At 36.9% G+C, this 23284-nt stretch overlaps 2 protein-coding genes across 8 annotated transcripts in view; both read right to left on the bottom strand.

The window, feature by feature from the left end:
• Window positions 1-7723, bottom strand: part of FHL5 (four and a half LIM domains 5) — a 47151-nt gene extending 39428 nt beyond the window's left edge. For 4 of the 7 annotated variants that reach the window (XM_004767070.3, XM_004767065.3, XM_004767067.3 and 1 more), the window contains exon 1: window positions 7560-7723. The gene's annotated coding sequence lies outside the window, so the exon portion shown is untranslated. Of the gene's footprint in view, window positions 1-6934; window positions 7165-7559 lie in introns of those variants that run through there. The other 3 variants (XM_045084233.1, XM_045084232.1, XM_013063819.2) reach the window with 2 other exon arrangements.
• A 5260-nt stretch (window positions 7724-12983) lies between these two features.
• UFL1 (UFM1 specific ligase 1) overlaps window positions 12984-23284 on the bottom strand; it is a 32173-nt gene continuing 21872 nt past the window's right edge. Inside the window, exons 12-19 of the mRNA XM_004767063.3 lie at window positions 22836-22952; window positions 19560-19677; window positions 18242-18408; window positions 18031-18161; window positions 16405-16485; window positions 16042-16127; window positions 15345-15525; window positions 12984-14742 (exon numbers count right to left, since the gene is read on the bottom strand). Coding sequence (XP_004767120.1) covers window positions 14524-14742; window positions 15345-15525; window positions 16042-16127; window positions 16405-16485; window positions 18031-18161; window positions 18242-18408; window positions 19560-19677; window positions 22836-22952 — 1100 coding nt within the window. The 3' untranslated portion in view covers window positions 12984-14523. The remainder of the gene's footprint in view (window positions 14743-15344; window positions 15526-16041; window positions 16128-16404; window positions 16486-18030; window positions 18162-18241; window positions 18409-19559; window positions 19678-22835; window positions 22953-23284) is intronic.

Raw genomic sequence — 23284 nt, 5'->3', positions numbered from 1 at the left:
GTTTAACATCTAATGAACATCTAATGAACATCTAATGAAAGCTATTTACCTCTTCTTAAGAACATTTATCTATGCATGTTCTCACAGAAGCTTCTCAAACCTGGTGAAGCCAAAGTTCTTGGAACCGGGCTTCAGATTAGAGGTTGCCTTCTTAAGCCCAGGGAAGAAAATCTAGCCACTGCTTGTGTCTGTATGGCCTTTGACCTAAACTTAGCTTTTACATTTTTAAATGAAGAAAAAAAACCATAAATCCAAAAGAAGAATACAATGTTTTGACACGTGAAATGATAGGAAATTTAAATTTGTGCCCATAAATAGTTTTAATGGAATATGGCCACACTTCCATTTACATACAGTCTGTGACTACTTTATTTTTTTTTAAGATTTTATTTTTATCTTAAGTAATCTCTATATTTATTGTCTGGCTCTTTACAAAGATGTAAAGTTTCAAAGTATATTTGTGTTTTTTAGTTCTATTTTGTTAACTACTAAATTGTGTCTAAGTTTAGGATTTGAAAAGGACTTCTACAGGCTGCTTAAAAGAATATGAAATTATTTACCAAATGACTTTAAAATACTACTAGAAGTCACTAATATGGTGTTTGGAAAAGTATTTAATGATGTGGCAAAATGGTTCTGATATTGCTTTAAATAAGAAAAAGAGTATGAAGTGAATAATTAGTGTGATCGCAACCACATAAGTACCATTAAAGAATAGAAAACAAGTTTAGAAGAAAATACACTCAAATGCTAGGCCTCTTGATTGAAGTTATGGATTTTTAAAAACATTTTTACTGGCCAGTACTCTATAGAAATTATACAATGTATCCTTTGATAATAAGAAAAATAAAATATTGAACAAAGTTAAGAGTACAGTTGTTTAAAAAAAAAAGTTCAAAGATTAGAATCTTCTGTGATAGTATAACTCTAAAAGTGTTCAAGAGAACAGATTAATAGAGTGAATGTAATTATAGGACCAGAAATCATTTTTAAAAATTAAGTCTTACTTCATTTAGGTAGCATGACAGCTAGATGTCAGATGCTTTATTTTTCTCGCCATGCAAATTATACCCACAAATCTGCTAAAGATGCGTTGGTCTTAATGTTAAGACACAATTTCCCACAAAACTGAAGCATTGTGAGTTCTATCCTGAGAGGCGTTTGGTCAAAATGTATGCTAGACCATTCTTTGTTCAAAGAAAACTCAGGAAATGGTCATCAACGTAATGCAGAGATTCACGCTCTACAGAAAACTGAACGGTTGACCCATTTCTCTGAGGTGCTACGCTGGCTTGGTCTGCTTGATGAATGAGTGAATATATGAATGAATGAATGAATTACCTTTATGTATGACTTTTTGGCTCTGTAAAAAAAAAAAAAAGATTAATTTTTTTTTTAAAAACATGCTAGGAGATCAATGACCATGTTAATTAAATTGTCTTATGAACAGCTATAAGGAAAAGGAATCTTAAAGAGAACCGGATCAAGCTGGGAAACAGGAATCCCAGAAGCCTGTTCTGCACCATCTTCAGTGCTGTAATTGTGATTAAATTGCAAATAACCTCAGAAAGTGTATTGTTAAATAACATGAGGGGAGAATCTGATACATCAAAGTGATCGACTGAAAAATAAAACTCGGGATCCATTTGGTGAATACTGCTCTGGCAGAATAAACAAACAAAGGAATATCTCAAATCTTTGCTAGTAGCAACAGAATTGTAGCAGAAGAATTTGAGAAGAAAGAAAAATTAAAAATGCCTTTGCTCTAATACAAAATTCTGTAAAATAGGTGTTTGTATTCCATCATTGAGGCAGGGAAGCAAACTCATCTGCCTGAGTTCACAGGGAACTCAACATGGACCAGACTTCAAAGTCTTGACTCTCTTCTCTGTATCACACTATCATCATTTCATTGACTTACTAACCTTATTTATTTTATATATTTGAAACTTTTTTTCTCCTTTCCATTGTGTTAACAGTCCGACCCAGAGCAGCATTTGGAGTGTTACATACGATATTTCCCTTTTCTCAAACCAGATCTTAAAGCTCTCTGTTCCCTATCTCCATTTCTCATGTTACAGGTCTTTGGAAATGCATCTATAAAATGCACTCATTCTTGGGGCGCCTGGGTGGCTCAGTGGGTTAAGCCACTGCCTTCAGCTCAGGTCATGATCTCAGGGTCCATGGATCAAGTTTTCTGTAGAGCGTGAATCTCTGCGTTATGTTGATGACCATTTCCTGAGTCTCAAGCCCTGCATCAGGCTTTCTGCTCAGCTGGGAGCCTGCTTCCCCCTCTCTCCCTCTCTGCTGCCTCTCTGCTTACTTGTGATCTCTGTCTGTCAAATAAATAAGTAAAACCTTTTAAAAAAATTGCACTCATTCTTTACTGATCCCTGCAACCTGCAAAAGAGTGTGAGACGCTAGAAAGTCAGCAGTAATTGCCGCAGTCCTTTACTCTAATGGGACAGATTGTCTTATAGGAGATACAGATAAAAAAATGAGATAATCTGAGACCAGAGGGCACCCTGGTGATGTGAGCATACTCAAAAGTGGTATGAAGTGTGGACTCAGATGGAGGATGGTCTGTAAGTACTTCCTGGAAGATACATCATCTGAGCTGAGATGTAAATTAAGAAGAGCGGGACCGAGTTGAGTTAGGACTGTGTGCAGAGGGCTCTGCCCAAAAGTGCTATGGGAACTTGACATAAAAGAGGCATTTGCTCTATTCTTAATTTTCTAAAGGTCATTCGGTATGAGTGAGCAGTAGTGTGTGTGTGTGTGTGTGTGTGTGTGTGTGCATGCGCGTGTGTGTGCAGTAAAAACTGGTTTGGAGAAGAATGGAGAGGCTAAGTGATTGAAGGTCTTGACTAATGATAGTAAGTAGCACTTAACACTCTGTGCTAGGCACTGCAGCAAATAATTTTAATATAACATGTTTATTCCTCATAAAAAACCTAAGAAAAAGGTATACCATCATGATCTCCATTTTATATACAAGGCAAAGGAGACACACAGAGGCTAAGTGACTTCAAGTTCTTCGACCAAGTGAGTGACACACCTAAGACTTGAGCTCCAGACAATCTAGCAGGAGAAGCATGGTCCTTCAACGAGTATCATTAGCTTCACCTGGAAGTCTTGTTAGACATGTAAAAATTCAGGCATCGATCCAAACCTATAGAACCAGAACCTGCATTTTAACAAAGACCAGGCTCTACCGGAGCACCTTAATGTTTGGAGAGATCTGCTGTAATCCCCTAGACTCTATTGTTTCTCTTTAACCTTAAGAAGGAATCTGGGCATTATCTTAAGGTCAATGGAGTATTCGGGAAAAGTGTGAAGAAAGAGGTTGGCAGAATTAGATGTGTTTTTAGAGCAATTGTTTGAGATCAGTTATTCTGGCTTCAGTATGGAGAATGCAGTAGAAGAGGACAATTCGGAGGCAGGGAGACCAGTGAAAGGGCTGCTATTCACCGAGTAAAAGAAGATGGCAGCCTCAAACAGTGTAGTGGTAGTGTCAGAGGAGAGGCCTTGGTAAATAAATAAACTTGGAGATTCTTTGGGTCTCCAAAGATACATGAATTGAGGGAGGGAGGAATTCCCCCATATTTCTGGCTTGGGCAGCTGGTTTCATCATGGTATCATTTACCATGGAAGAGTATACTTTAAGGAATCAGGGCGGGGAGCAGGAGAGAGAAATGATGAATTTAATTTTAGATTAAATCGTGAGATTTGAGACTTTGGGGTTTCCAAGTAGAGTTGTTTAGCCAGGACTAAAGAGAGCATTGGAAACCATATAAATGACAGGGAAACCATATAAATTACTTGAGCATATTGGAAGGGGTCTTAGAGAAAGTCCTCGTTGTTCCTGATGTCCCTCCCTCCTTCCCCATTTTACTCACCAGCCCCAAGCCTACTCTACTCAGTTCTGATTTCAGCAGACAGTTGGACACATAGGTCTTTAGCTCAGAAAAGATATCTCAGATCTAGATTTTTGGGTTCGCCTATAGAACAGATGATAACTGAAGCAGTGAAATTGCCCAGGAAAAGAAAAGGGAGTCCAGCATACAGGAAGAAGAAGGGGAACCTGCAAAACAGACCAAGAAAAGTGGTCTTAGTGGGAGAGAGCACCATGAGTTTGGTATCATGGAAGCCCTGGGTGAAGAGTGTGTCTCAAGGTGGGGAAAGTGGAGAAGAGTGTGAAATTGATTTGAGATACTGATAGGTAATGAGAAATGTCTGCTGGATTTAACAATATGCTAGTGATTGATAACTTTCATGAGAACTGGGGAAAACCGGTGAGAATGAAAGCCAGACTTCAATAGATTGAGAAGTGAGACTCAGGAAGTAGAGATTAATAGAGTGTAGACAAATTTTCTGGAGCTTGATCTATGAAGCTGAGGGAGAGGGGAAGTGTAAGAGCTCAGTCATGAAAGAGAGGCATTTTAAGATGGAAAATTTGAGCATGTTTAAGTGCTGATGGAGGGAGCCAATAAAGAAGGGAAGGTTGAAGACAGTGAGCCTTGAAGGGTAAGGTATGCCCCGTTAGGGCACTGGTTTGGCTCTTCCTTTTAGGTTCCAGTGTACCGATAGGTAGCAATGGAGAGTTAGGAGGATGGTCAGAGAAAAAGGAGGACATCTCTATAGTCATCTATTCCACATTCTGGGGTCCTCAGTGGGTTAATCCTATTCCCCTTCCATCCTAAGCCTTGTTCTCCACAAAAGGAACTGTTCGGCTACTTGAATACTCCATTTTTATTTCCGTGACCCGCTGTTCAGGACAAGTATGGCCATGAATTCACTAAGCACCTGCTTTAAAAATTAACCCTTAAACTGAAATCCTTGCCTTAGCCTTACCTGTCTTCAGGTGAGGACAGTTTAAAGAGACAGTTTAGGTGTTCTTCCACCCTAAGACTTCTGAAGATTTTGGTGAACCTACTGGCACCAAGGTATGCCTAAAACTGAAGTTTCTGCTTCACAGAAAATGTAGTTCATAATCAGGACCTCCAAGAATACTCAAGGACAGAATTCAGGGGTCTGTCAACCCCACAAATGTCACTGAAAAATCTATTTGCAATAGGCCTTTTTTGTTTGTTTGTTTTTAGAAGAGAGTACACTGATTCTGTCAGATTCTTTTTTTTTTTTTTAAGATTTTATTTATTTATTTTTGACAGAGGGAGAGAGATCACAAGTAAGCAGAGAGGCAGGCAGAGAGAGGAGGGGAAGCAGGCTCCCCCCTGAGCAGAGAGCCTGATGCAGGGCTCGATCCCAGGACCCTGGGATCATGACATGAGCCGAAGGCAGAGGCTCAACCCACTGAGCCACCCAGGCACCCCTGATTCTGTCAGATTCTTAAGGGCACCTATAATCTGTGGAGACAAATAAATGCCAAGCTGATCATTTCCAGGGCATCAAAAGGTAACCAAGAAAAATTATGACAATCACAGAGGAAAAAGACAATTACGAGAGCCCAGAAATACAAGTCTGTTGAACTGATATCTGACTCAGAACTCCTCATGCGAACCCAAGGATTTGGTTTTCAATTGTAAAGAAATCATGTTTCCTAGATTGAAAACATAAAAAACAAATCAGAGCTTTTCCAACGTGTTCTAGATGAACATTTATTTTCAATATTACAGTAGAAAGTTACTAGGCTTGCCTAAGGAAGGCAAATTAATCCACCTTTATTCAAAATGTTGTTGGCAAGTATAATAAAAATAAGAGGTAAACTTGTCAGTGAGGTGATGTGACATTAAGACGCAAATGTGCCCCTCTTGGTTAGGTAGAACAGACTCAGAACTGGCAACTAATGATAACATGTGGAAATAAATAGAGCAAGTGTGGAAAATAGACGTGGGTGTTTACCTTCCCCATCAAACGATTCGGAGCATGGCTTCAGGCATATATCATAACAAATATGGTAAGAAATACCGTGTATGGAACATTTTTGCAGTGTTTGTGTTAAATATTCATCTATAGCCTTCGCTAATGAAAACACTAGAATTTATACATGACGATATTATGGATGTGAAATGACAGCTAAAGTGACTTGAGGATTTTCTTACATTTTATTTATCAGGATTACACATTTTATTAATGATTCTTTTTAGTTTCCACCTTTCTGAAACCCAGACTGACAGCTGAGGGCTTGCATTTGGTTTTTCAAATGGCTGACAGACTCTGAAGGGAGTCTGACTATATACTGGGAAAAAACATAAACACATGTGGGATGCACGCTTTTGCGGCAGTAACCGTTTGCTTCAGGAAGCAATGCTTTCGATTCCTGTACTAGGTTATATATTTGTGTGGGCCAGACACACAGACATTTCATCAATCTCTGAAAACCTCACATTAGGAATGGTGTTTAAGCCTGCATCTGGAAAGTAGACAGATTTTTCTTGAACATAGAAGGAATCTCACTAATATTTAAAATCTGTAAGTGGCTTTGAATTGTGCTGTGGATATATAAACCCAGCCATAAAATAACCACAGTAATAAAGTTAGTCATTCAAATAAGTTAAGCCAAGTAAATCCCCGGAATCCTGCCGCCTCCTTTTCACAGCAACAAAGCTACACATACCCCCATGTGTAAAGACCACTTTCAGAACAGAGGCGACAACTCGAAAGAGTTCTCTGACCACTGTATAACCTCCGCATGCATATTATTGAAATGAGACATCTGAAAAGCTCATCTTATAAAATTTGACAACTGTTGGCTCAAGTGGCTTTTGAAGAGTTTCTAAGAAACTTCAAGATATGCACTTACTTGCCAAGTAAGAATTTTCTCATAAGCAGTCACTAGAATGTTTATAAGAATCTCTCATACTTAAAAAAACAAAACAAAACAAAAACAACAACAACAAAAAAAAAACGAAAGCCGAAATACCACATAAAAAAACTACAAAGGAAATATTACAGAAAAGAAAACAAAACTTACTTTTTCTCAAGGCTGCCTTTTCCTGTGATTTAAAGAGTATGAAAGGAGAATATGTGATGATGATTTTTGTCCTCTGACACTTTCAAATGTCAACTCCAAAAGGAACAGAAAGGACCACCAGAGCTATCTGAGGGTCCCTCCCAACTGCAGCTTTTTCAACTTTGTAGGAGGAAATGGGAGAGTGAGTTGGTTTCCTCCAAGTCTTGTGATGTGCACGGAGCTGACTCCTACTGGGCTGGAAAAGCACTCCCTGTCAATTTTTACGTCAAATTGTGAGGAACAAATTCTCTGCAGGATATCCTTAAAGGGAAATCCTGCCAAAATGAGTACTTGGAATATCTGGGTAAGCCCCCAAAAGTTTAAAATGCAAGTGTATATACAGACAACTCATATACATACACAAGAAATTTCCACTGCTTAGGCTAAATTAAGGGCATATTTAACTTTTAAAAATTTCCAAAATGATGATGTACTTTCTTTTTCCTTGATTAATATATTTTTTTTAAATTTTGTTTTGTCTTGTTTTCTGATGACTCTCTGAACCTATCTTTTAGGTTAGAAATGGTTGCATTACAGAGCTTTTCTGTTGAACTCTCTGGAAAGAGATGAGGCCCCATGTTCTTACCTGCAGAATTTTTGGTGCTTGAGAGATTAACCTTGGGGTATGGCCTCTATCACTGCGTTCTTAGGAAATTTGAGAACTTAGAGCCTTGGATTTGACTAGAATAACTGCAGGTTGTTACCTGCTTCCCGAACCTCACTGTAGACTCACCATTCCCTGCTTTTGCCTATTGCCCTGTGAGCTGGCAACAATTGTTATGTCACGGCATGGCTGTGTGACTTCATTTAAACAGAGACTTGTCTGGTCTTTTGAAGTCTTTGATTAAAAAAAGAGGAAAAGTGGATTGGGATCCCTGGGTGGCTCACTCGGTTAAGCTTCTGACTTTGGCTCAGGTCATGACCTCAGGACCTCAGGATCAAGCCCAGCATCCATATTCTTGCTCAGCGGGGAGCCTGCTTCTCCCTCTGCCTACCGCTCCCCCTGCTTGTGTGCGTGTGCACTCTCTCTCCATCCCCTTCTCTCTCTGACCAATAAATAAATCTTTAAAAAAAAAAAAAAGTGGATAGAGATTTCGAGAGTTGAATCTAAAGAAATGTTTGAATATTGAACTAATCTAGGACAGGAATTTTCCGTGGGTCAGTTTGATCCATAAAGCAAATACGGTTTGTTCCTAGAATCTCTGCTTGAGGCTGTTTCTTCATTTTATAAGATGGGGTGAGAGGAGAAGTGTCCTGCCTTCACCCCATTTATTCCCAGACAAAAACTGTTCTTGTTCTAAGTGCTAACGGAATTACACACTAATATTTTCTGAGATCAAACTCAGGTAGATACAATAAAAAAACTTGAGTTAGGGAAATGCAAAGCCAGTCAAGTGTGTGCATTGCTATTCACTTGAATTCGATGATTAAGATATGAAAATGAAAACATGAAAAAAAAAAAAACCATGGCAAGCAACAACAACAAATCGATTCAGTGAGAGAACACGAATACATTCAACTAGTGATAGATTTCAACCCTCGTGATACTACTGCTAGCCGGGACTTATTTTTATTCTTTTCAGGGTGAGGAAGTGGAGTCTTGGAGATATAAAATTGCATATGTTCCCACCTAATTATGGGGCCATCATCCTTTGTTTACTCCTATGCTTCCCGAGAGGGTGATCTACATTCACTGATAAAACTTCTGATCCTGGGGTGCCTGGGTGGCTCAGTGGGTTAAAGCCTCTACCTTTGGCTTAGGTCATGATCTCAGGGTCCTGGGATGGAGCCCCGCATCCGGCTTTCTGCTCGGCGGGGAGGCTGCTTCCCCCCTCTCTCTCTGCCTGCCTCTCTGCCTACTTGTGATCTCTGTCTGTCAAATAAATAAAATCTTTAAAAAACAAAAAACAAAACTTCTGATCCTTCTGGTTCCTCCTCAGACAGTTGCATTAATTCTTCCCCTTGAACCACTCCACCAAAAAAGCTTCATTAAGTTCGTAAAAGGGAGCTGGGGGTAATTGGAAGAGGAGGTGAACCATGAGAGACTATGGACTCTAAAAAACAATCTGAGGGGTTTGAATTGGCGGGGGGTGGGGGTGGGGGTGGGGGGGGTTGGGGTACCAGGTGGTGGGTATTAGAGAGGGCACGATTGCATGGAGCACTGGGTGTGGTGAAAAAATAATGAATACTGTTATGCCAAAAATAAATAAAAAATAAATTAAAAAAAAAAAAAGGTCTTAATGAGCACTTTAAAGGGTGCTGTCTTTAACCTTACCTGAAATTTCTCGTCTTTGGCCCTATTTCTTTTTAAAATTTGCTCTAGGGTTCCCTAAGTTACACACTCCTGATTTCCTCCTTGTTCTTTAGCCTCCTCTCCCTTTATTCATCTCACCCTTCCCTAGAGCTTCCTCCTCAGGTCAGCAGGCTTCTCTGCACACTCTCCATGGCACTCCTGATGGAAACCATTAGCGATTACATGACTCCCAAACCTGTATTCTCACTTGCTCTGTAAGGTTCCAGACCTGCCTCCTGCTGGCTGTTGGCTTTGTCTACAGGTCCTCATGCACCTCAAACTGCAAAGTCCCTAATACATCATCTCATCTTCTTCTCACTCCAAACCTGCTAGTCTACTGGCGTTCCTCCTCAGGGCATGACACAGTCATCCAAGCCGTCATCTTAGACCGTCTTCCCTTATTCTGCCCCAGCCCCATTATTTATCCCCAACCCCAACTTCTGCTGGTTCTCCTTTGTTAAATCTCCCCTTCAAGTCTGTCATCATCCCTGCATTCTGGTGCTCACTTTTCTCCCTTGCATTACTGTAACAGTCTTGAAATGGTCAGTATCCCCTCCTGCCATTTCTCTACATCACTGTAAAACCATATTTTAAATTTATCGGTTTATCAAATTATAAAATACATGCTTCTTGCAGAAAACTTGGATTAAGATTTGAAACAAATAAAGTTTAAAATGACTTGCAATCTAAAAGAGTCACAACCCAAATCTCTTTAGAACATTTTGTATGCATGCATAGAACTATACAAGGAAATGTTTATGTAAATGTACTTATGCAAATGTTTATATAGTATATTTAATTAGAAAACCAAGACGACATTATATATATAGTTCTGCATCCTTTTCTACTTAATATACTGTGAATGATTTTCCAAATCAAATATTTTAAAGTGGTTATGAATTAAGGCTGCAAAATAATGAAACACATGAAATATATTGTGGAATTGTGCTCTTCTGTCTCTCTGATTTGTTTTCTTCAACACCAGAACTTACCCTGAGCGTTTATAATGTATGAATCACAAGGACTTAGATTTCAGTGAGAAATGGGGAAGGAGAAAAATACAGAACACTCATTTTAAGTTCATTTACGTTCATTAGATACTATTTAAACCACTATGTATTCTGTACTCACTATGTGTCCTGCCTCCAAGCAATCTATAAGTCTACGTGATAGAGTTAAGGTACAGGTATATTTTAGGTGAGTAGATAAGCTCAGTAGGAAAGCAATTTGACCAAGCACTTTTTCTTCTTCACATTGAATGACTAGAAATGTAAGAGAAAACCTTTGGGAACTTTGTCTTAGCTTGACTAGTCAGAGAAAGGTGTTTTTGTTTGTTTGCTTGGTTTCGTTTTGGTGGACTGTCATCTGAATAAGCAAGAATATTTCAGAGCCAAGAAGACCACCTCATTTCTTTTTGACTACAGGTTGGGAAAAAGACTCCTACATACTAAGTCCCCATTTTACTTTTCAGATAGGAGAGACACTGATTTCACAAATACTGTATTTTGGTAATAAAGTTGTCAAACTGCCTTTCAGAATGGCAGTGCTTGGACTTGTGCTCTTTCTAAAAGACAGATCTAATTACCTTACTTTCCTGCTTAATTAAATCCCGAAAAGGTTCCCCTTATTTTCAGGAAAATGGCTAAACTTTCTCGCTTAGTATACATATAAGGAATTTCAAGATCTCTCTCTGGTCTCTTCAGCTTCATCTTACCCTACTTCCCCAGACCATTTTTCATATTTCTCATACTTAGGGCTTCTGAAGTGTCTATTTCATGTTAGTTCATGTTTTAGTACTTCCGGATCTCTTCTGTCCCAGAAACGCCTGGCTGCTTTCCCTTCCCCCATTTTCCCAAGGCTGGTCCTCCTTTTCTTTCAGGACTCAGTTCAGGAGGTGATCTCTAGTCTGTTAAGTTCCCTCTCGCTGTCAAAGACATTTGACTTTCATTTCTTCCCCCACATCACCCTCTGAATATTTCTCTCAAAACACTATATTGAACTACAGTTGTTGATTCTTGCCATCTCCTTGAAAACAAGGTGTATTTTTAAGATGTACATTGGTACTTCTAGTACTTGGCAGTCATACCTGCATCCAGGATATTGTTGCGCCAAGGATTTAAATTCCCCACGTCTCCCCTTTCTTCTATCACACAACATAACCCCTTCCTGCTCTTTAAACACACATCAAGGTTAAGTCTTATTGCTAATCACTGAAGGGAAATAGAGGTACAAATAGAGGCAAGCCTGGTAAAACAAATAAAACACAACACTGAGAACTTATAAAAATTTAATACATGTCCAAAGTAATTATTCCCTCTCGTTTGGTGATGTAAATGAAATAAACACTGTATTTCTGAAAGCCTGAAAGTCAAGGTTTCTTTTTTCGATGGTTTGGAGTAAGTCTCTCTCTCTTGGGTCCTATTTATGTAGTGTGGTCTTCAAGGTAGAACAACTTGTGTGACTCCTTAGGCCACTTTTTTTTTTTTTTTTTAAGATTTTATTTATTTATTTGAGAGAGAGACCGTGAGAGAGAGCATGAGCGAGGAGAAGGTCAGAGGGAGAAGCAGACTCCCCTTGGAGCTGGGAGCCTGATGCGGGACTTGATCCCGGGACTCTGGGATCATGACCTGAGCCGAAGGCAGTTGTCCAACCAACTGAGCCACCCAGGCATCCCTCCTTAGGCCATTTTAATGGCCACTTTCATAGTGGTCCCAGATTTCTGTGGAAAATATACATCCCAGAGGAATTTATCTACATGTTTCTTTCATCTCCTATATACACTGGGGTAATGGCTTCATTGGTATTAGTCAAAGAAAGCAAACCTTCCATTAACCCCACCCTCTACCCAACTCACTTGCTAGTCCTTGATAGAAATAAAGTCCCATTTGGCTCTGGGTTGAGTAGCATTCCTGGGGAAGGAATGAACTAACTGCTCTTCTCAATCTATACACTATACTATCACGGTTGCACTTGGACCTCATTCTTGGTGCTTTATGGTCTGACTAAAATATATTCTCTAAAGAGTTCAAGATGGTTCTATATTCAGTTTAAGCAACTTCTACACTTACTCTCATCCAGTATTAATGTCTTTTCTGAAAATTCACTGATTTTGATAAGATATGCCACTGTTCATTGAATTCTTCTGATGACCAGAAGTGGGTTTCCCTCGACTCTTCAGAAACACATGGTCTGGAGACAGAAACATGAACCTGTTATTCAAGTATCTCTGTTGTATCTGCAACAGTAGGAAGTAGCAGATATGAGAGTACAGCTGCACATTTGCTGAAATTCAGCTAACTGAAAATGATTTACTAAGGTGAAATGGTTCACGAATGGTAAACATTCAAGGAATGAGATATTGAGGACTATGGAACTATTTTTGCATAAGAAAAATTTAATAAAAACTTTGAAAAATGTTCAGTATCAGGATTTTAAAATGTAAATACACTACATATAACACACACACAATGCATTCTAATAATTAAAATAATGAAAGCTTCAAAGTACCACAAAATTTAATAGAAACAGAAAACTTTATTTTTAATAACATCCTTCAATCTGCCTACCAAGATCATAGTAGATAACCATTTAAGAATTTTTATTTTATCAAAATTAGAATTTTACATACAAAATCATCTAGATTTTTTTCAAAAACAATAAAAACTCTTATTTACTGAGGAAAAATATGAACTATTTTGATGAATGAAAAAAAATGAATGTGAACAGGACAGAATGGTTTTCTTTTTATTTGCTTGGTTGTCTCTCCTATTTTTATTCCTACAAATTAATAAAGTCAGAATGATTTTATTTGCTTCATTGTCTATGATCTAGTTTGACACAAATGTGCATTATTTTGGTATCTGCTGAGACATAATTGAGAAGGTACTTTAAGACTGAATAACACATTAGACTGGGTGTTCAGTATTTTGAAAACTGAATAAACAAAACTAACTGAAATTTGTGGTCAGAGGATTTGTCATTTTTCTTCCTTTGCCCATATGAAAATACATTAATAGAAAATTACCAATGGAAAAACATTTTAAAATTTATGTTACATTCCTATCAACTTTAATAATAATGCTTAGTTAGCAATTATATCAATTTCTTTCACTAAGTATTAATACTTTGGAATTAGAAGTAGACTGATATTTGTATTGACATTTTGAAACATGTACCATATAAGAAATTACATAAAATAGTACTTTCTTGATACTTGAGATTTAACTTTCTATTCTATTCAAAATAAATTTCTTTTTGATATATAATAAATTGTTGCTTAAATCTCACTTGCTTGAAATTATTACTCCAAGGAACTATTTGTTACTTTTAACTACTAATAATCTTTAGAAAATAAGAATACCTATTTTCTTATAAGGATTTTCATTTTTGGAAAAAAATAAAGTTCTAATGACTTCAGTGCACTTATGGATCCTCTCATAACAAAGAATTAGATGCCAGAGTGAATACTGTTATTAAAAAAAAAGACATTTAGAAATGCAAACTGGGTTAAAGAAAAATACTTGTATTACATTTTGTTATTCCAATGTTGAAATGTGACTTATACCTCTTAAGAAGCAACTTTTTCTCTCACTTGTTAGCATCTTGTGTTAGAATAGACCACAGCAGTGCATGGGCCCCTCTGGTATTCTGCACCTTTAAAGATATCCCCAACCTAGGTCACTCTTGTGGGGGATATGGGAGGCCCTCTATCTGCCAGAAATAAGAGCAAGGGCCTAGTAATAAAATTTTTTGTAAATTTCTGTATTTTAGGTTTGAAGCACTCTCTATTAATTTTAAAATCCATGATTTTTATTCTGACACCAAAGGGTTTTCTTTTCGTTAAAATAAAAGACCACATTTTAAGGTGCTGCCTAATATATATATATATATATATAAAAAAATGTAAGAATGTCACTTGAAATCTAATAACACAATGCATGAGTCCTTTTCTAGATGAAAGATTTCAGAAAATTTATTCTTCATTCAGCATCTGAAAATAAAATAAACCTGAAATGGTAATTTTTAGAATTATAATGTGAAAAAGAAGTCTTCCATGGTTGAACCCAATTTACAAAAATTTCACATTTTTCTAAGATTTACACTGAACACAATGACACTCCTCTTTAAACTGAATTGTGTGTGTGTTGGGGGGGGTTATAGGGGGACTCGAGGGTTGTGAAGTGAATATTTTTTGGTAACCCCTCACTTTAAACTTCGGGAAAAATGTTTACTATATGACAAAAGTAAATCAAGATCATTACTCTTCTGTCACAGATGATTTCCTGGACTTGAGTACAAGGTCTTTAATAGATGAAGAAAGTTCTTGAAGCTCTTTGCGAGTAGTGTTGGTGATATCTTCTTGTTCTTTGTCTAATTCATCACTCAAGGGATCATCTCCCTGTCCAGTCTTCTTATTTTGACTAACTAAATGCTTTACAACTAAACCTTGATACTTTACCAAAAGAGTATGCTGATCCTGTGAAAAGAGAAAAGAGAAGAAAGATTAACAAATGTGATTTAATTTTCTATAGAACAAACCAGATTTGTTCAACCAATACACCATGAAGGTCTTCATCTTTACAAATCACTGGCTAAGTAAGTAGAAGGCTCAAACTAGTAAGGTCCTTGCTGGCAAGGAGTTGACAGGTTAGGGGTGATCACACATGAATACGCATCATTTTAATGTAAACTGACTCAGCTAAATTCTATTAACTAGAGATTAAGTCAAAGTGATATGGAAGTTCAAAGAAGCCAGATTCCTTTTAGTTGAGAAATCTCTCAGAAGAATTTGTGCAGGTTAAGACTTTTGGAACTGGTCCTTGAAGAACAGGTTAAATTTGCATAAGCTGAAATGGAAGACTTCTTTTTACCATAGATCTTATAGAATCCCCAAAAGATTCTTGAGCTATGCTGAGTTTTTAAAAATCAATCTTCTGATTCACTGTTCACATTCTTAGAACAGGAAGTCATATTAATATGTTTTTGTGTCTTATTGTTCATGATGATTTATACCTATCCATTCAAAATATTCAAAATCTAAAAGCTTTAAAAGTTTCAAGTGTGTGGAAAATGTAATACCTCTGGAATTTTACTATTAAGAAAAGCAATGATCTGTGGGACACATCTTCCAGGTGCATGGAGCATGCTGTGGGTCGAGAACTGAAACAGAAGGACTGCTGTGAGGTGCAGAATAAGAGCAGGGTCTTCTGTGACTTTTAGCTGTTCAGCCAGTGCTTGTCGATGCTGGAACAGTATCTGCCTAAACAAAAATAAAATCACAAAAACACATTCTCATGTTTTAATTTTAGTTCTTCCCTTCTGTATTCAGTTTTAGCTTCTCTAGTTTAATTATCTAGCTCCACAAACATCTTCAGGGACATTTTAAATATGAAATACAGACATGTAACCCAAAATGCTGTGGATAAACTAATATACTAGAACACGACATAGAAAACGATATAGTTGGGATCCTCAAAGTGTAATTTTTATTTTGAGTTGCTGCAGATCAAACAGAAGTGCACTGATACAGGTAAGATTTCCTGTAAAGAAGGTCTCAAAGCTGGTATAAAGTTCCCAGGCTTGGGATTAGGGAGCCTTGCTACCTTATTGATACTGGTCAGAGAGGGCCACCTATGTATTGAATATGCTCGACGGTATGTAGCCGTTTGGATATAAGCATTCTTTGTGCAAGGTTCAGAGAGTCAAATTCCAACTTCGGTTATGAAATATCACACATCTAAGAATTTATTAATAATACAGATTAATTCAATGTTACCTTTCCCTTTTTTTGTCTCCTCTTTTCACCATAATATCACAAGCTTCTGATGCAGAATCCAGACAAGAAAGAAACTCTTCTATGCTCTGAAACAGGTATTTAATACAGCGATTTACTTTTATTAACAGGTTGCCTAAAGAAATATAGTCAGTTAATGGTTTTGTAATTTTACATTCTAAATACAATTTTTTAAAAAGTCATTTTGTTATTGAACTTGAAATTATGATATAGGATAAAATGTTCCCAGCCTGTTCTCCCCCTTTACCTCTAGAAGAGATTGAGTTTATATTTATTCTGATAAAAATCTACTCAAAGATCACAAATTCTAGTCCCATTATCTAAACAGAATCAAACTTTACTTACCTTTTCATTCAGAGAGCTATGGAGTTTTGTGAGAGCTACTTTGGTTTCTTCTGATAATTTACTTAAAATTTTTTTCCTTACCTACAAAGGGAAAAAAGTTCTCTTGGGATTGTGACTTTGCCATGTGGTAGACAGAAGATCAAACAAAAGAAAACAGAGCATATCTGTTACTATAATAGAATGCGGAATGGAATTTATCCTTATTTGTGAATTTCAGCTTTCAAACTAGGGACAAAAATATGCTAAAAAACATTCTAAAATTGGAGAGCTAGCCAACAGCCAGTCAGCCAATCAAGCTAGGTATAGCCCTACTCCTCCCTTTTGGTCCAGAAGCGGAAGAGAAAGATGAGGAGGGCAGGGAGAGAGAGAGAAAAGCATTCATCTTTGGGGGGAAAAGAGAATTTGGGGTTAAGAGGCTACTCCCTCCATTTTCCATTGGGGTGGGAAGAATGTTCTTCCCTAATGCCAGATGAGGGGGTTCCCACTCCCAAGTCCCATTCCAGAATGCCTATAAACTACAGAACTTGCTCCATGGCTGGCTGGCTGTTATACTTTATGGTGGGTGGAATCTTTTCAGCATCCCTCTCCACATAAATGTATCTTGTGAAATATGATGGCTTTCTTGACTAGAGTCTGATGGCCCTATGAAGTGTGAAATTTCTGATGGAGACCTAGTGGAATGGGTTGACTGAAAGTTACAGTGAATCTTGGAAGACAAGGGAGACCTACTGACTCCCTGTCACATGCCACTCCAGTTCTGTAGCCCCCGAAGGGCATGGGACAGGACCCCATGTGTTTCCCACAGCAGAGGCAGGATATATGGAATTGTCCAGGCAGTTGGAGAGTCACTGCTCAGGCTGAAGGAGGGAAGGGGTACAGTACTTTGCTGGGGTAGGAGGGAGAAATAAATGTGTCTCTGTTTGGAGGTTTAGGGGAAGGTCCTTGCTAAAGGGGGAGTTACATGCTAAAAAACAGCCTCAAAACAACCTACACCACCGGTGGGGCAAGAGATACATAAGGCCACAGAATTGGACCCAGATGATAGCCAATGATATGCAGTCACTCTTATGAAACACTTGTGCCTCCTTCATTTTTCTTAAATCTCCAACTTTAAGTGGATCTATAGGGATAGAGAAGAGGAGGAGGAGGAGTCGTAGGGACAGATCACACCCTAGCTTCTCTAAGCAACTGGGAGCCACAGCACTACCTTACCTCTCAAAAGAGAGAGGAAGAAATGAATTTTGACTTTAGTTTGAGATTAGCATTTTAACAAAAAACTGCAATTCATCTAAATATTGAAATGAGATGGTGTCACTACTCAGAAATGACTGTGAAATTATGGAATCTGGCCAGAAACCAGTAAGCAATTGGCAACTTAGCCAGAAAAACGGATGCGACATTAACAAAAAGTAGGAAAAAAAATAAGTGTTGATTCCAAAGTAATTAAGCATTATTTTCAACAGACTGGTTATACCACCAATTTAAAATAAAAATCTTATTTTTTTCCCCTTAAAACCCCTTTCCTTTATTTTACTTTCCTTTAGACTATTTCTTACGTGAGAAAATAAAATATGCTTTTATTTCAAAACATAATGCATCAAGAATACAAGAAAATCACTATCATACTTCACTAGTAATGGCTGCAGGATCGTCTACTGCCATCATTAAATCCGAAGCCAAGAAGTTGAAAATGAGGTTAGTGATATCAGTACATACTGTCTTCAGCAAGTGCTTTGTAAGAGCAGCTTGTGTATCATCTGGAAAATGAAGGTGCTTTATTAAAACGAATGTCCAGGAACAATTATGAAAGTCACTGAAACAATAATATTAAGTATACCTGTAAAGAACTTCACCCCTTTTTCAAATAGCCGAATATTATTGTATAGATTTGAAACCTCTTCTTGCAAGTCCTTGATGGTGCGCTTTCTACCAGTTCCAGAGGCAGAAGAAGATGAAGACATGAACACTGAACGTACCACCTCAAGATAAGTTTTATTAAGAGGTCTGTGCACAAGATAAATACATTTAGTTTATTAAAACGTACTGGGTTTATGCATATAAGAAATTTTCCTTCTATGGAAGTAAGCCTTAAGAAAATACCTCTAGATTTTCTAAACAAGTAAGATTAATTTGGAATATAGTTCACAAGAATTTGTCCTCTAATCCTAAGACTTAATAACTTAAATGCATTATTTTTCTCAGTTTTAAAGTACTCAAAATTACTGCACCAAAGACAGCAAGAATAGCAGTAACAAAAGCTTTAATTCAAATTCAGTCCAAAGTAGTTTATAAAAGTTAATTTGGAGAATAGGACATAAATCTGTTCCCCACACACAGGAATAATAAATTCTCAATTACTAAAATTCTAAAAGAGATAATATATTCTAAATTTTTTTTTAAAAAACTTTTTATGCTCAACAACTTCAGAATAGATTATTTTAAGTAATGGCAAATGGTTAGTAGTAACTATCTTTTTACATACGAAAAATATGACTATGTACTGTATTCATGCATCAAAAATATTCAGTGAAAAGGAAAACAAAACGACAAAAGCTGTATTTCTGAATTCAAAGTTAGATGCACTGGGCTCCTGGATTCCATTTATCAATGCTTACACACTGGAACTAACTTGAGGGGAAACTCATGTTAGCTAGTAATGGTCAAGTTATACACAATTTCTTTTACTTCTGTATAAAAATAAATTTAGCTTGGCTCAATTATAAGCTAGTGCTGTCTAATTTGTTCTCTGAACATAGTTTGTTACTTTATTTCTCCCTAAAAGTGTACCCTGTACTCTCTGTCAAGTCTAGATAGATAAAGGTCTTTTCTTTTAGTTGTTACTTTTCATGGTATGTCAGAGAGCAGCCAGCAAGTTGGTGTTTTTCTCCCAACTAGGACTGAAACATCAATGACCGAGCCTCCACACTCTTGCCTTTTATTTCCCACACTACCTCACCCAAAGCACTTACATGTTTGTTAAACTGAACAGCCCCTATAGGCAAACAAAATCTGGAACTTGGTGGCTGGATTAAATTCTAAGCTTTGAGAAGTAAAGACCTAAAATCTATATTTTCCATGATGTTGGGTCAAAATTTTATTTAATAACTCACTGAATTTCTATCATAAAACAGAAAAAAATATGTTTTTATACTTACTTTATTAAATACTCAGCAAGTTCAGAAATAAATTCCTCAGGGGCATCTTGTATGTGTTTTCTCAAAACATCTTCAATTTCATCCTGGAACATAAAAATGATCTCTGGCTTCTTCTTTCCTATGGTAGAAATGCGCAATAGGAAAAAGAACAAAACATAAAGCAACCTAAAAGCAAACAAGGCTCATTAACATATTTACTAAGATGGTAATTCATTCACGGCCTACCATAAAGACTCCTACATTGCCAGTGACAACAGTACCCAATGAAAACAATTTTAAAAATAGTGGCATGATCTCAGGGTCCTGGGATCGAGCCCCGCATCAGGCTCTCTGCTCTGCGGGGAGCCTGCTTCCTCCTCTCTGCCTACTTGTGATCTCTGTCTGTCAAATATACAAATAAAATCTTTAAAAAAAAATAGTGGCATTTCTTATGAGTAATAATTTTCTAACTTTAAAAAAGTTTTTTTTTCTAACTTTATTTAATGACTGTTTTAATGTCAATCAAAAAATAATAAAGATGATTTTCCCCGATCTAACTTGGATGATGCAAATCATGGCAAATCAAAACAATCAACTAGATGGAAAAAAATCTTTAAAGAAAAAGATAATTTCTCTTTGTTGAACAATGTATACCGAGCAGAATATCCTTCTTTATAAAAATGAATAGTTACTAAAAATCAAATCATCCTTACAATTTGTAGAAGATCTTCAGGAAAAGTCTTTATAATCATATGAACTCAACTCCAATAAAATTAAGCTAAAAATTGTCCTTTGGGAAAGGCAAAGATGAAGAAAAATCATAGTTTTACACTCATCATTTATTTTTCTTCTTCCAAAAATAATTCTTTGTATTTTTGTACACCACGCCTGGATGGCTCAGTGGATTAAAGCCTCTGCCTTCAGCTCAGGTCATAATCCCAGGGTCCTGGGATCCAGCCCTGCATCAGGCTCTCCGCTCAGCAGGGAGCCTGCTTTCCTTCCTCTCTCTCTGCCTGCTTCTCTGCCTACTGTGATCTCTGTCAAATAAATAAATAAAATCTTAAAAAAAAATAATTCTATGCCAGGGAAAATTTGTATGCAGCTACTATAATGGAAATAATTGTTAAGTGTGGAACGGTCATGCCTTCTCATGACTTAGATAAGCATGGGTTGCAAAGAAAGCTAACAATATTTCTAATATTAATGTTGTAAAAATATAAAAGTGATTATTTCCAGCTAAGTTTGGTTATTGTAAAAACTTAGACATAAAAATAAAAAATAGTAAAATAAATAAAATAAAAACTAGCTCAAAAATCACTCTTCGCTATGTGTCAAGATCTAATTAAGTTGCCATCACAGCTTTAGAACAGATGGACATGTTCGAACAGATCCACTATCCTTTCTTTTTGAGATCTGCTATCCTCCATTCCTGATCTTTCACATCATATAGTTTCTGCTTTCTCTGTTTGTTTCCTGAATGCATTTTATAAGTTATTAAATTATTTTTCTATCTAGTAATCTTTCACACTGAGTTGGTTCTGTATTTTAGCTGAGAACCTAATTATATCCCCCATTTCAGAGATTTTAACACAACCCCCTTTCAAAGGCACTGAAATTATATCTTTTTAGGTAGAATGGTTTTACTACCTTTATAGCCCCTCTCCATAATTTGTGCATAAAAGGAGTATCACATGCCTCATTTAACAATTACTTACGGCTACAGATATTAGAGAAGTATTTTATGAAATGCCCCTTTTCTCCCACCCCTTGTCCATCCGAGGAATAGAAAAATTCATTTATCAATGAAATATTAAAACCCACAGAGGACAGTCTTAATACTATTTAAAATAAGAACAGGGCTAGTATGAAGAAGGTTTTCATTAATATTGTTTTATACATGTTGAGAACAGTAGCTATTTTTACCTATCTTAGAATATTTTAAAGATAGCTCTTAAGCAACGATGCTATCATGAGTAGTAGCATATTAATTGCTGAAGCCATGTCACCTGATACCTATACCTTCCAGCGCTAGCCCATACATAACAAGCTCTGTAGAAGAGGTAAAATAAGAAATTTCAAATTATCATCATTTCAAGTTTTTTTCTCTCTTCAGTTTTGTTAAGTAAATTTATTTAAAACACAAACATAAAAGAATCATAGTTTTACTTAGAAAAACTAACATATCCCATGCTAACTTAACTGTGCCAAATGCTAACAAGTCTCCAAAAAGGAAGATGGATATACTTAATTCTCCTGTTAGAAGCAATCAACCAATTAGCATAAAATCAATGTTTCCTACTTGAATATGCAGAAATCCATTTTTTAATAAAATATTGTAATTTGTTTTGTAGGGCAGTGGGAAAGCATAAAAATGGCTGTGTAAGGTCTTCTCATCAAACAATGGGAAAACTTATGATTATTCTGTGATTTTTAAAAAATATCTGTGAAAACATTAAGAGGTCTTACTGTTGCTTATAAATGTACAGGGAAATGAAAAAGAAACCAATACTTATAATTTAGTATACTGTAATTTAGCTTATCAGAAACACTGGGCAACAATGTTGTGAAACGTCTCTGAGAATTCCTTTAATATGAAGTTTTCTGCCAACTTCACATCCTCTAAGACATTTTCATCCTTTGTGTCACTGTCACAACCACTTCCCCCGTTTACATCAGCAAGTGCGCCTTTGCCGAGCTCCTGTGGCTGCGTACCTAGTCTCCTGAACAGTGGCAATGCCAACATTCCCCCAGTCAGCTAGTTCTTCTTGAACACCATTTATTCATGCTTCATATTTTATTTCCTGTGTTATCACTTTTCATTCCTTGGCTGCATTTTCATCTTTGTTGGCCAATTCCCTTTTGATTATCCATTTTGCAAAATGTCATATGGATTCATCACTGGGAGACAAGGAGGCAACATAACTACATGGTTTGTTGTCTGTGCATAAAGTGAAGAAGAGACGCACAGTGATCAGACTTTGAAATAAGTGATGTGACTGTCATAGCTCATGACGCACATGTATTATTTATGTGCTGATCAATGGACTGAGGAGCCAGCAGCTATGTCTGTACTTTATGCGATTACTCACTGTTAATACACCCTGGTAACTAAAATATGAACCGTGTTGTTGTGGCGTGGGGGTCAGCAACTAAGCTGTGGTAACTGAAATTCGTGTCCCCTCACTGGGCAAAGCAAGGTCTTCTTGCATTAGCATATACATCTAATAATATACATCTGAAGAAAACTGTTTACAAAATCACACACATACAAAAGAGGAGTAAAATAAAGCTACATACCAGTGTGAGATGACTCATCATCACTATCCTCTTCTTTCCTTCCTTTCTTCTTGACTTTTTTGATTTTGTACTCTCTGGCATTGCTGCCACCACCTCCTCTCACACTTCCGCTGCCCTCTGGTGGAAAACGGTATTAGTGAGTAGAAAATGATGACACTACGTTGTCATATTAAACTCTACAGCAGAACAGTAAAAGCCAAATAATTGAACTTTTAGCTGCTATTTAAGGTGGGAGGTATTTTTTTTTTAATTATAATGGAAGTTTTGTAATTTGGTCAATAAAAAAATCAATAAAATGTGAAATCTCTTGAATTTGAGTAACTCACTTGGCTTATCAGCTCTAAAGGCAATCTTTTCCAGTCTCTTCTTCCTTCTCTAAAGATACTCTTTTCTATAGTTTTGTCTGACTTTTCCTTGGCCAAACCCATTCCTTTACTGGTTCTTCTCCC

This window comes from Mustela putorius, unplaced genomic scaffold (genome assembly GCF_011764305.1).
Source record: "Mustela putorius furo isolate JIRA1106 unplaced genomic scaffold, ASM1176430v1.1 tig00000759_pilon_pilon_pilon, whole genome shotgun sequence".
NCBI lineage: Eukaryota > Metazoa > Chordata > Mammalia > Carnivora > Mustelidae > Mustela > Mustela putorius.
This window is presented reverse-complemented; position numbering and strand designations above follow the sequence as displayed.